Source organism: Platichthys flesus, chromosome 2 (genome assembly GCF_949316205.1).
Source record: "Platichthys flesus chromosome 2, fPlaFle2.1, whole genome shotgun sequence".
NCBI lineage: Eukaryota > Metazoa > Chordata > Actinopteri > Pleuronectiformes > Pleuronectidae > Platichthys > Platichthys flesus.
Genome location: NC_084946.1, coordinates 16,707,092 through 16,720,189, shown reverse-complemented (window position 1 = coordinate 16,720,189; position 13,098 = coordinate 16,707,092). Strand labels below are relative to the sequence as shown.

Genomic DNA, 13,098 nt, shown 5'->3' with positions numbered 1-13,098 from the left:
CACCAGAGGACACTGCCTCACCATACACACAGAGTCACAGCCACACTAAACATGGTTTGTGTGATGGTTCCCTAAACCAGCAAATAACCAGCAAATAACTGAAGTAAAACATATTATTATATTGAATCAGTGGTGAGTTTTAAATCAATAAATTATCCATTATTATTGAATAATGAGGTTAAATTGTCAGGAGAAATGTATTTTAAACCCTGATTTTAGGGAATTAAACCAAATGTTGAGAGATGACAACAGATTCAAGAGTCAGCTGAACTTAAGTGACCAGAACACTTGCTCTCTAGATGTCATTGCTGCAGATCCTCTCCCTCATTCATTTGCTGCACCTCTTCAGCCATGTGATCATCTTGGAGGAGTCCTGCCCTTCGCAGTAGCTTGGAGGTCACGTTCTAGCACCTCCACACCCACAGCCACGGGGATGCCATCTCTTGAGCGCCCCCCCCCCCCCCCCCCCCCCTTCCCACTGCTCTCCTGGTCCCACCAACATTGTCCTTTTCCCAGTTTCCAGCAACTCCTCTGGGCTCCTGGGTCCTGTCAGAAAAGCTATCCTTCACAGAGCCCCACAGGTGCCATCCAATAGTGGCCTCTGAAGGAGGCGGCACGTGACGGTGCACAGCCAATGTCGAGCGCCCACCACAGCACACTTCCTGGAGGGAAAGTACATTCAGAGAGCATGCATGTTTCTATTTTTAATCTCTGTGGCAGAAAAAAGAGGAGCAAAGCAACCACTTTTGAAACAATGGCTTAATATAACACAGAGCATGTGTAAGGCTCTTTTAGCACCAGGCAGAGCTCAGGTTACACACACATACTCAGCACTGTTCGGCTTGGATGACTAAGGATGTTTTAGCAGCACCATAAATGCAGATACACACACATTTAAAAAACAGGCCTACATGTGCAGATCCCTTGCACTCATGCATGCTGACATGTGCACGTGTGCACACTCGCATGCACAAATGAACTCAGGAATATGTTCACACTCATATGCATAGAATCTCTCGCACACGTCCATGAATCTTGGTGCACTGCTTTAATGCCAGTCGCTCCTTCGGGCTTGAGCCTCTTCCTCTCTGCTCTTATCACTCCATTTCCTTAAACCGCTCTGCAGTCACCATGATGACATAGTGTTTGCCCTTCTCTTTAAAAGCTGTCCATCACCCACAGGCCCCACCCCTGATGGCACATGAGATAAGAGCATGGGACTCGTGATTGAATTACCAGCAGAGCATTCCATCAGACCGCTGTTCTTAGCTGGACCAGGTTGATGGTCCCACAGGTAGGGGTTCGGGTGGGTGTCGCGAGCACGCATGAGGGGGGAAAGAAATGAAAAGGAGAGACTGGTGGAGTCGGTGTATAAGAGAGATAATTAAAGCAAAGTGGATTAAAGCGAATTCTTGGAAGATGGTAGATAGAAAGAATCAGATGGGGAGCTTAAGATAAGCAGAGAAAGTGGATGAAGAAAAATAGAGGAGACAACATAGAGAGAGAGAGAGAGAGAGAGAGAGAGAGAGAGAGAGAGAGAGAGAGAGAGAGAGAGAGAGAGAGAGAGAGAGAGAGAGAGAGAGAGAGGCAGATTTAAAGAGAAGAGGAGCGTGTGCAGGCAGGGGTTAGGGCCGAGCGTGTGTTGTGGGCTCAGCAGTGAAGTTGACGATGCACCGGGAGAACAGCTGCGCTGCAGGGCTTTCAGGCTCCATCACTACTGCTCTCCTTCAAGCAGCTCCACCAACACACTCCCTCTCCCTCTCCCTCACTCTCTGTCTCTCTCATACGCACACGCACACACACACACACACACACACACACACACACACAAATGTACACACAGCTCTAATAAACATGCATAAGCAGTGATTGTTGCATCAGTGCACAACAGAATAATAACCAGGATTTATGTGCATGTTCAGGCCTGGGAAGAAGACACTGAGTGCTCATGGCCATATTTAAAGTTCTTTCCAATGTCCTACGCCTTGATTGCTGCGATACAATTTCAAACATGAAGAAAAAAAGTGTTTGAACATGACTAGAAAGAAAAATGGTAGTTTAAAACAGCTTATAGGAGCCGTTGAGTGAAGCAGCAATATAGATCTTTGTTTTTTGCACACTGGTTTTAAAAGAGAGAGACGGCACGAGAAGGAGGGATAAAACAAAGTAAAAGCTAAGTGCATTTCTAAAGAGATAGAAAAAATATGGCAGCTGTTCACTGTAAATTTCATGTGTAAAATGGACACATGGGGCGTCTTTTTTAATGAGTCGACACATCACAATCCCTTCTGAGGTCAAGCACAACACTTACACAGGACTTTCAACACTGAAGCAGATTTCGGAGGCAAAAACTATTCTGTTTCATGAAAATATGATTTAGCTTTGAGCAGATTTCTGTTTGTGTGACTGTATTCAAGACGGAGCATTTCACTGCGTCCTGCATCTGGTAATGTAAAATCAAAATGGTTCAATACCCAAAATTCCTGTGGCGGCACGACTCAGGTTCAAAAGTGCATCACGTCATGTTTGCAAGGAGTCAGTTTTGGTTGAGAGAGTTTGGTGGTGTATGTAGCAGAGAAGCACATTGAATCTGAGGTGGGTGCAGACTGCTCCACTAAGCCAAATGGCATCCACGATCCCTCGAGGCCCACTGCACCCTCAGTCTGTGTTCTACCCTGCTTTGGTTCAAAATGAACTGCATTGCACTTTCCTCCTGGGGTTTGCACACCGGGGTTTGTGGGTGTTTGAGGGAGAAAGGACAGACACAAAGTTTGAACACAAAAAAGGCCAACACACACAGATACATGCAAAGCCACTATTCCAGGTGAATGAAGGGTAAAACATGTACATGTTATTTCCATCATCCTCACTAGCTCGCATCAGATGAGAAGAGGCCGAGTCAAGAACATTGAGAGACAAGAGCAAGCTATGAACAGTATTTCTTAGTTTAAACCACTAGACACAGATGTCAAATCTCCTGGATTCACAAATAACCATAGTTGGACTTTTGGGAGCATTCATGTGGTTTCTGTCAAGAATTGAAAACATGAAGCCAGAAGCTTAATGAAAACTGGAAGCAGGTTGACTAAGTCTAACCCAGGGATCTCTAAATGGCTACGACAAAGACTTCCAGCTCTTCCAAAGGGGACTAACTATAATACTCTATCGACTGTAAAAACGTCAAGCTGAGGAAGGACGGATGGACGCTATGATGGAACTATCTCTCGGCCAGGAGCAGTGACTTCCTGCAGTCTTGGTGTCTGCACCTCATTGTTACATGTAGAAATAATCAGAAAACACAAAGGATTGCAGATTAAAAATCAAAGCCAGAGGTGCTGTTTGGCAAAGGACGCTCTGTTTTCACACCTGTCAATTTGTTTGTTTGTTTGTAACTAAGATAGAAAAAAAATTACTTAACAGACTTTGACAAAACTTGGTTGAATGATGCAATACGGATTGAGGAAGAACCCATTTAATTTTAGCGCCGAATCGAATAAGGCGGGTACATTCTTTAACATTGTGAAGGTATTTTTCAAAAATGTGATCATCCAGGTTAAGTGACGTTTTTTTGGAATTGCATGCTAATTGCATGCTAGCTCCAACTTCACTAATTTACAGAATTCAGTCCTTGGTGAATCCTTCCAACGTCTCTAACATACAGACAGAGGACTCATAGGGTAAGATGACTGCCTGGGAAGAAAACCACGTCTCTTAGAGAAGTTCCCAAGAGCAGTTAGAAGCACGGGCGGTTAGTTTGAGACTGTGGATCCTGCAGATTTTCAGTAGCTGGAGCGACCAGCACCAACTACTGAGATGGACAAGATGTATTTGAACACTACATTCGCCAAAGCATGATGTTTAGATGTTAAAAACTGAATAATCCAATTTTTGATAAAAGCAAATAACTATTAAAGCAAGTTTTTTTGTGTGTGTGTGTTGATGTCTGTTCACATGAATGAATAGATACTGGTCACCAGACATATCCACTGCAGGATTTGGAGATAGGTAGACATAAGGGCTGTGAGTGCCCGCTTGACATTTTTTAACACTCGACACCTGCAGGTCCACTCATGGCTAAAATTAAAATCAATTCATCCGAGGCTTTTACTCATAATTATAAGTCATGATGATTTAGGCATGACTAACAGTGGATCACATAAATGTCCCTTGTTGGCTCACTGCTCCAATATGTGTGAGTATGCATCAAAGGGGAGGGTTGACTGTTGCCGAGGTATGCTCACACACAAAAACACACACAAACACACACACACACACACACAAACACGCACTCACACAACCTCATCTCCAGGTGAATAATTCAAGACAATTCTAGAAGAAACCATTATCCTGGGCAGACAGGTAAGCTGATATGGTGAGCCTGGTCCGCTCCTCCTCACCTCTCACAGAACACTGCTGGAGTTCACTCACTGACCAACAAGCCGGGAAATGAAGATGATTGTTCTCTGCTCTTTGCCGTCAGCTGGGTCGTGCAGGTGAAGCGGAGGTCTCGGCTCAGAGGTTCTACTATAGGTAGGAGTTTTATCATACTGGCTATGTACCACTGAACTGAGGTCACTGTTATTTGAGTGGGTCAAATATATTTCATTTGTTTATATAGGTGATAGGGACAGTGCTCATTAATCAACAGAAAAAAATACTGTAAATGTGCCAGAGTTAGCCATATAAAGTAACTTAATCTATTATCCCTAGTTTTTACAAGGCAACCTGAAATGAAATAAAATGACCTATCTAAAGTTGACTTTATCAGGTGCCATTTTTATGCTGTGCTACTATCAACATTAACCAAAGCAATATGTGGAAAAATTAACAACTTTTGGAAATGAATTTGAATAGGGAAGACAAAGGTTTTCAATCGTCACCTAGTGCAGTATGGGTATAAGTCAAAGCACACGTTAGTGGGAGGAAGTGGAGACGCGGCGTCCATCTTTATATACAGTCTATGGGTAAACCCATTCATTTTAAAACCTATCATCTAAAATTAGATGCAACTCTAACACCTACAGAGTTGCTGTTTCGTTGTTGCTGATTTTAAACAGGCTTGGTGACAAGTGACTGAACATAAAATCCACAGTGTGTTTTGAAGGGTCTTCTGGGGGTCACGGCTATCATTTGGTCATTAGTTTTTCATAAGGGGGGGTTAATAAGAAGCTGTACGCCTGACAGATGTACAAGTGCTTTGTGATGCTTTTGCATTCGTCAGACAGACTTTGTACAATTAAGCTTATGGTAGGATCATTTTAACAGCATTTACATGAGAGGTCATAGCTTTTATAAAACATTGTCACACCAGGAAATAACTGTGTTCTTAAGCTGATAATGGATTGATAATTTACACTTTTTTATAGATTTACAGCCCTCACCATTATGCACAGTGTAAAGTATATTTTACATTTTCTTATTAGAAATAAACATTTATCTCAGATAGACATTTTAACAAATGTTGTCCACAAAATAAGTTATATTTGAATCTATAAGACTCTCACAAAGTGAAATTCTATTTATGCACATACACTTGTCTTATTACCTGCTTGCTTAGAAAACAACAGCTGTGACTGGAGAGAGGTGTGTTTCAGGAAGGGTCGTGTTAACTTACTGTTTCATTATGAACACATTGCACTGGTGGTAAATGGGAAAATGTAATCATGTTTTGTAACAATTTGAAGGGTGGCGACGTTTTACCAGTGGAAAGAAAACCTTTTTAATGAGCGTGTGTTATCTAAATAGGAATTTGGTGAGAAGCAGTAGTTTTAACTTGATATATGTTTTCTAAGATACATCCCATTTCAGAAGACTCTTGAAATTAGAAGTAGGGTTGGAGTCCTGCTAGATTTGATTCTGTCCATAATTAATAGATCATATTTGCCGCACCCCAATAAGTCGCTCTTATGGTTGATGTATTGTAACTACTTCAGATTAAAATGACTTGTAAGAGCCGCAGATAGTCAAAATGAGAAAACGTAAAAGTATCAAATGAAATAGGTCAGAAAATACAATGTGTACATGACATACACTACAGACAGAAATTTTATTTGTAGAGAAAATTAACTTAAATAAAGAACAGTGGCACAGGTAAATAAATTAAGTAGTGTGCTAAAGAAACTGGTGTATAGTAGGCCTATAGTGGTGTTGTGTTATATATACAAATACATACATATATATATATATATATACCAATATATATACACCGTATATGATGCTATATTATTTAATTTGTTCCACATCTGTATCACAGCTGTAAAATTAGGCTCATGATGATTTGGGTCTAATAATAGTGACCTTCACGTGATAAATGGAGGCTGCATGTGACACCCTGTTTGAAAGGTGTCTCGTTTTTGTTAAAGAAGCAAGAGGCAGGCCTGACAGAGGATCTCTCATTCAACCTATTTGATCTGACCCATGTACAGTATATGGTCTGAGCCGTATATAGTATATGTTCTGATTCATGTACAGTATATGATGTGATCCATATACAGTATATGTTCTGATCCATGTACAGTATATGATGTGATCCATATACAGTATATGTTCTGATCCATGTACAGTATATGATTTGATCCATATACAGTATATGTTCTGATCCATGTGCAGTGCATGGTGGGATTCATGTGCAGTGCATGATCAGAGCAGGGTCTGTGCAGCAGAGTCGGGGGCAGAAGGAGGGATCGAGCTTCACCCTCTCGTGTTCTTCTCGTTCCTCTGTCTCACTGGCGCTGTGGCGATGAGCAGGCAGCGGACTCTCTGTTGTCTGGTGCGCACTCTCCCGGCTCCATCGTCAGCTCGCCCCGATCACCATGGAAGAGCCTAATTAATGCACGCAGCCTCTACGTGTCCCTCTCCTCGTCCTGCTGCTGCTGGAGCTGGTGCATGCATTTTAAACCTCCGCCGTCACCGAGACCGGACCCTGCGAACACATCACACCCGGACCCACTGGACCAGGACCCGGGGAGAAGGAGAGTGGAGGACCGCGGCTCAACCCTGAAGTCTCCAGGAGAAAAAAGGTAGAGCTCGGCGCATCAAACTGAAGTTAGCCTCTTAGCATAGCTGCCTCTCTGCATGCAGACAGTGATGATGCCTTTATTCCCATCTTTATTTCTAGGGGACAGCAGTTTTTTTTATTAATGGCCACTTTCCTCTCGGCGCTGTCATGCTCGGTGTAAGAGGAGGTTTTTCATTATTAATAACGCAGACTCACTAGAATAAACCTGATCATGTGGACTATCCACTGAGCTGAGGCTTGCTGTAATAACGCTGCCAGCTGTTTCTGCTGTCTCCTCTTTTTCTGCTGGATTTCACCACATCTTACCTCAGTGGCGTCCAAGGGGAAGCATATCACCTCGCCAGATGATGGCTATTCTGCTCATGGAAACCACAGTGTTCATTTTCATGCACGGATGCACGGTCGATGCAGCCGTGGCATTACTATCCAACCCCCCAAAAGGAAAAAAAAAAAAGAAAAGCGCATGTATTTTACGCATTGTTCTCGCCTCGACTCAGCTATGAGGCAGAAGAAGCATATCAGAGCACAAAGGAGATGTAGGTTAAAGTCTGTATTCACCACCAGAGCAGCAGCGTCACATAACAGTAACACTCACTGATCATCTGGTTTTTTTCCCACTCAATGCAACAATATAAAGATGATTTCTCCTTGGAGCATCAGTGCAATGTGACCTTTTCGGTTTCTTCCTCTGCGGGGCCTGCTGGCAATTCAAGGACTTACACAACTGATGAGACCAACTGAGAGTGGCAGCTCTCAGTTCACTCATGTGTTTTCATGGGCTTTGAGCTGCATGGCACCTGTCCGCTTTAACCTTATGGAATATGGTCAGATTTTTGTAGGAAATGTTGGATTGTTTTGTTATGGCCATATTTTTTATTGTAGTTTAAGGCAAAAGCTACACGGAGGAAAGAGGAGCGCATCTGTTTGGATAAAAATGTGAATATAATCCTGCAAGGTTCCTTATGGCACAGGGATGGTAGATTTAAATTATATAAACCACTGCTTTCCTGCTGTGAGAATTATTTTTGCATTACTGTGATAATAACAGAGAGAAAATGCACCAACGTGTTTCAGCACACTGGCCTCCTTCAGGAAGACTAACCCTTAGCCACACCAATGAAGGCTGTTCAATTGTTTCTAGAGCAAGAGTGCTATGGTTTGTTTCTGCTTTTGTATCTTAGTGGCTTGCTTGACAAAGCAGTTGAGCAGTTCATTTCAATTAACTGTAGAAGAGTTCTTAACGTTATTCGGACATTTTTTTAAGCATTTAGAGGTGTACGTGAATTAATGTCCTCACTCTCATAATGTCTTTTATATATACACTAATCAAAACCTCCTCATACAGTATGACCCTAACCGTTTATTTGTAATCCACATTATATACCTACTTCACTTGACTTCCCATGAGTCAATTCAGCCCACCAAATGTTCAGAACATCTCTGCTGCAACTCACACAGCCAGGACACACTCCTTTAGATTTAACTCCATCTTCTAGATGGTTGAATTAAATTGTCAGTATCGGACTTGGACAAAGACAACTCATTCAATTAGGACAATTCGGGGTTCAGTCTCTTCCCCAGGATACTTTGGAATGCCGACTGGAGGAGCCAGGGATCACACCAGCAACCTCCTCTACCCCCAGAGCCACAGTCACCATAAAAACTGAATTGAAACTGAAGCTGGACATTGAATTGACTCTCATTTGAGCCGAAATATTAGAAGCAGTTGTTCATGATGAGTTTGCCATAGCCTTAAAGCAAATCTAATGCATGTAATGGAGCGTGGCCGATCAGTTTGTTTCATGAGTGTACCTGAATCGAATGTTGTGGTTTGAGGACACCTATGATGCGCTCTGTCATCAAGTCATAAAGTGTGCAAAAACTGATTAATGCCGCCTGTTCTCTCCTTCTTCTCCTTCTCAGAGGCAAATAATGCCAGCAGCACCAGAGTCGTTCCCCCTGGTGACGTGCCAGCTCATCGGTCAGACCGCTCTGCCCTCCTACAGCCTCCCTCTCTACCCTGGCAGATCCATGCTGCTGGATGCTCCTCACAGAGCCACACCCGAACCATGAGCGCCAACGGGCCCACCCCCGACCCAGTCCCAGCCCCCACGGCCCCAGTAGCGCCTCCCGCCGCTACCCCTGCTCCAGCTCCAGCTCCGGCCCCGGCGGCGCCCGCTCCTCCTGCCCCGCCTGCCCCGGCGACCACCACTATCCCAGTAGGTGCGTTGGCACAGAAGAAGCGGCAGCAGTATGCCAAAAGCAAGAAACAGGGCAGTAATGCAAACAGCAGGCCACCAAGGGCTCTGTTCTGCCTCAAACTCAACAACCCCGTACGCAGGGCCTGCATCAGCCTGGTGGAGTGGAAGTATCCTTTAAATCTGGACCTATGTGGGGTTGAGAGCATGTATGAGTGTGAATGAGTGTGTGAAATTGTTATTGTTAATAGAGTAATCAATTGAAAAAATTACTTGGCAAATATTTTGATCATTAATAATTTAAGAAATGCCTCCAACAACAACACCAAATATCCTCTGGTTCATTGTGGGGATGCTCTGCTTTTTATTCTTGAGCAGAATCAAGTGAACATCTTGGTGATTTGGGTTCTTGGTCAATACAAGACATTTGAAAGCATCACCATGGAGACCTCATTGATGTTCTTATCAATTAGTCGATAAAATAGCTGCCAGACTCATCAATAATAACAGTCATTGTTAGTTGTTGTTGTTCTTGTCTAAAACTCACGTTTGATCTTATTTGTAGTAATAATAATGGAGCGAACGAGGTCCCTAGCTGTGCAGTTACATCTGGGGGGTAACATCAATGGAATCCGGTGGTTTTCGGAGCGAGTTTTGGCTCATGACCACCTCATTACTTATCTTGTAAACCACTGATGTGATGAGTGGTTACAGAAACAAAAGAAACCAAAAAAGGGTATTAATATGCTGCACTAATTCTTCAATGTTCAGTCACTTTTTTTATCCTGTGTTTTCCCTAACTTCTCTTCTCAGGCCATTTGATATATTTATATTAATTGCCATTTTTGCCAACTGTATGGCCTTAGCTGTCTACGTCCCTTTCCCTGAAGATGATTCAAACTCCATAAACCACGACCTGGTGAGTGGCCTCATTTTTTATGTCTTTGTTATTATCCAGTCATCCATTTGGTGCTTGTTGAATCAGCGCTGCTACTTAAACTCAAAGGCTGCAATCAGAGGCGGACTGCTCAGGCCTTGCATTATGTTGAGCTGGTCTGTTTGAGTTGACATGCTCAAAACCTCTTGTGAGAATTTCGGGTTATTATCTTTAAACACATGATTAGAAATAATTAAAGATGATTTCCTCTGGTTCATAATCCTCTCTTGACTTTCTTCTCTATTATTTCTATTTATTATAGTTACTTTGTCTTTGATAAATGTTGAGATTTTAAAGTATTGTGACTTTGTGTTAAGATGGTGACATCATCGGTTCAGTATCTGCTGTGCTCAGAGAAACACCTGACAACTAACCTCATTGGTGCTTTATCATGTCATAGTTTTCCTGTACAGAGGTTTTATTCAGCTTCCTATTTTTAGAACTTCTCGTCATTGCACCACTCCGTGCACCTTGTGCATGTTTCCTTGTGTGATGAATTATGGGTGTTGTAGTGTTGTGGTGTTGTAAGCATTGTTCCACAGCTGAGGATGAGTGTGCTCTCCAGAAGCCTGACAGTCACAAACAGTGTGGTCCTTAGTTGAGCAGAATTTAGCTGAAGTGCTCAATGATTTATGAGCAGCTTATACCGAGCGTCTGCAGACATCTGAATGGTCTCGAAAGCTGCGCCTGAGAGCGGGTGCACGTTCCACCTTCTGTTGTAATAGACGGGCGCTAACGTTTCTCTGTTGGTTAGACGCCTGAAGCCAGTGTGCGGGAGTACTGCAGCATCAGTGAAAAGTGTGTCTTGTCCTCTTTAGCAAAGTAAAGGTGCGCTGCTTCCCAGTCTGACCTCCTGCAGGGTGACCTCAGGGTGTTTGTTTACACAGCGCTGCTGCATCAGAGGAAAGTCGGCCATCTGGGACATTACAGTGTCTCATACAGTGTTATACAGTACATTAGGCCTGGTTTAGAGGGACGTTTGAGAGAGATGGATTGTCTTGATAGTGACAACTGTTAGAAAATGTGCACACTTGCATAAGAAAATGGAATCTGTTGAAATGTGACGTTAGAAAGGTTGGATATTGCTAAAACTCATTTGCTGCCCTAATGTTGATATAAATATACCAAGAATAGTGTTTAAACTAAACTAATAGATGTGAGTATGCATGCTGGACTGTAGATAAACATCATATTGTTTTTGGTCATGTTGGCTTCTTCTGATACTACTGCTACTCTGAAACTAAAACGTCTCCGTTTTATATGTGCTTCACAATCAATGTGTTCTAATGAGAACACAGTGGTAGGTAGGGATGTCAATATGTGGAACCAGGTTACAAACTCATGCTGACCCTAGTGTAACAGATAACAGCGGACACTTTAGAAGAAAAAAGGTGTGTGTAATCAATATCCAGATGCTGCTTTACCTTCACCATTAAAATCTTTGCAGATTGTCTCATTAATGTTACCAGGTTCCCTTTTGGCTTTAAATATGAATTATTAAAAAATTGCAGGTGTTGCTTTTCATCCACCTGGTCAGTCAAACACTGCAGTTGTAGTCTGTCACTAAGTTGTGATAACGAGTGTAGTTATTTATATGTGATTATATGCAATGGTTTATATGTGAAAAGAAGTTAAATGGGTTTTATGTGTTTTAGAAAATGAAATAGACTGTGGGAGTTGTGCAGCTATGGTCTGTGCCTGAACACTGTTAACATGGCAAACCTATGTGTACGTCTTCACTGTGAAACCCGATGAGTTGATTTTCAAAATCAAAGCTCGCTTAAGTTTACTAAAATGTACTTTACTTTTCATCTTCATTTCATAATTTTAACATGAGGTTTGCTGATTTTGAATCACGGGAGGAAAAGTCAGATTGGTGCATCACTGCTTTGACCTTATTTGACTTGTTATGACACAAAGTGCTGCTGTGAACTAAATAAATGTTTTACTATAAAGAATAGATGTGAGCTCAAGAGAAGCTACTTTCAGCTGCCCGACTGCTCTGTTGTGTTGTGAATGGCTGTTAAGCTAAACAGCTCTCAGTGACAGATTACACTCACTAACCTGAGCAGAGCTTTGGACTAATTGACCCTAGCTTAGTGTTGACAGGTGCTTATTTCATACTGGACTAACCATTATGAGCTTAAAGAGCCTTTTACATTCTTATTGTTCAGAGCTTCACTTTGTCATGTGTGGAAGGATCTCTGAAAGAGAGAAAGGCCTGGAAGCATTTGAATATTGACCACCAATGTCCCAATGTAGGAATGAAATGATTGTAAAAAAAAAAATGTAACCTTGACGCCCATCTCTAACCCGTTGCCCCCGCTGCAGGTCTATAATACACAACTACCTAATCAGGTGGTCTATTTAAGCAGAAAGAAATTTCCCATCATCCCCTTTGCTCGCACTGCTGCTGCAGCATTGCTACCAGTTGCTTCAGCCCCTCCACCCCCCAAGCATCCACCTGTAGTATTTGCTCATCACTCCCATCATTCCCGTGTAATCATATGGAAGAGTGACTTAGTTGGAGCCTAGACGCCAAACACTAAACCTGTTCTACTGCTGCAACAAATCTTTGAACGTGAGTTGTCTGACTGAACTGTACTAATGCAATAATATATTATTATGCAGGTATTCACACTTAAAGGGATTATTCATCCAAAAATGAAAATTCACTTATTATTTACTCACCACTATGCAGATGGGGGGAGGGGGTAACTTCTCCATATTGACATCCAAGTGTCTGTAAGCCGCGACATTTAAATCTGACCCGAAACGCAACATTTCCACCATGTTTTAAGCCTTACTATCCCATATACTCCTGTGGAGCCATGTTCAGGCGTGGATCACAGTGGACATTTAGGCTAAAAACATGGTGTAAATGACTCCATCATCGGCATAGTGGTGAGTCAGCATAGAGTCAGTTGTCTGGACATTACTGTGCA

General features: G+C 42.5%; 1 protein-coding gene across 1 annotated transcript in view; it reads left to right on the top strand.

The window, feature by feature from the left end:
- Nucleotides 1-8,994: 8,994 nt before the first annotated feature.
- Nucleotides 8,995-13,098, top strand: part of cacna1da (calcium channel, voltage-dependent, L type, alpha 1D subunit, a) — a 57,387-nt gene continuing 53,283 nt past the window's right edge. Inside the window, exons 1-2 of the mRNA XM_062402146.1 lie at nt 8,995-9,386; nt 10,030-10,135. Of these exons, the coding sequence (XP_062258130.1) occupies nt 9,088-9,386; nt 10,030-10,135 (405 nt within the window). The 5' untranslated portion in view covers nt 8,995-9,087. The remainder of the gene's footprint in view (nt 9,387-10,029; nt 10,136-13,098) is intronic.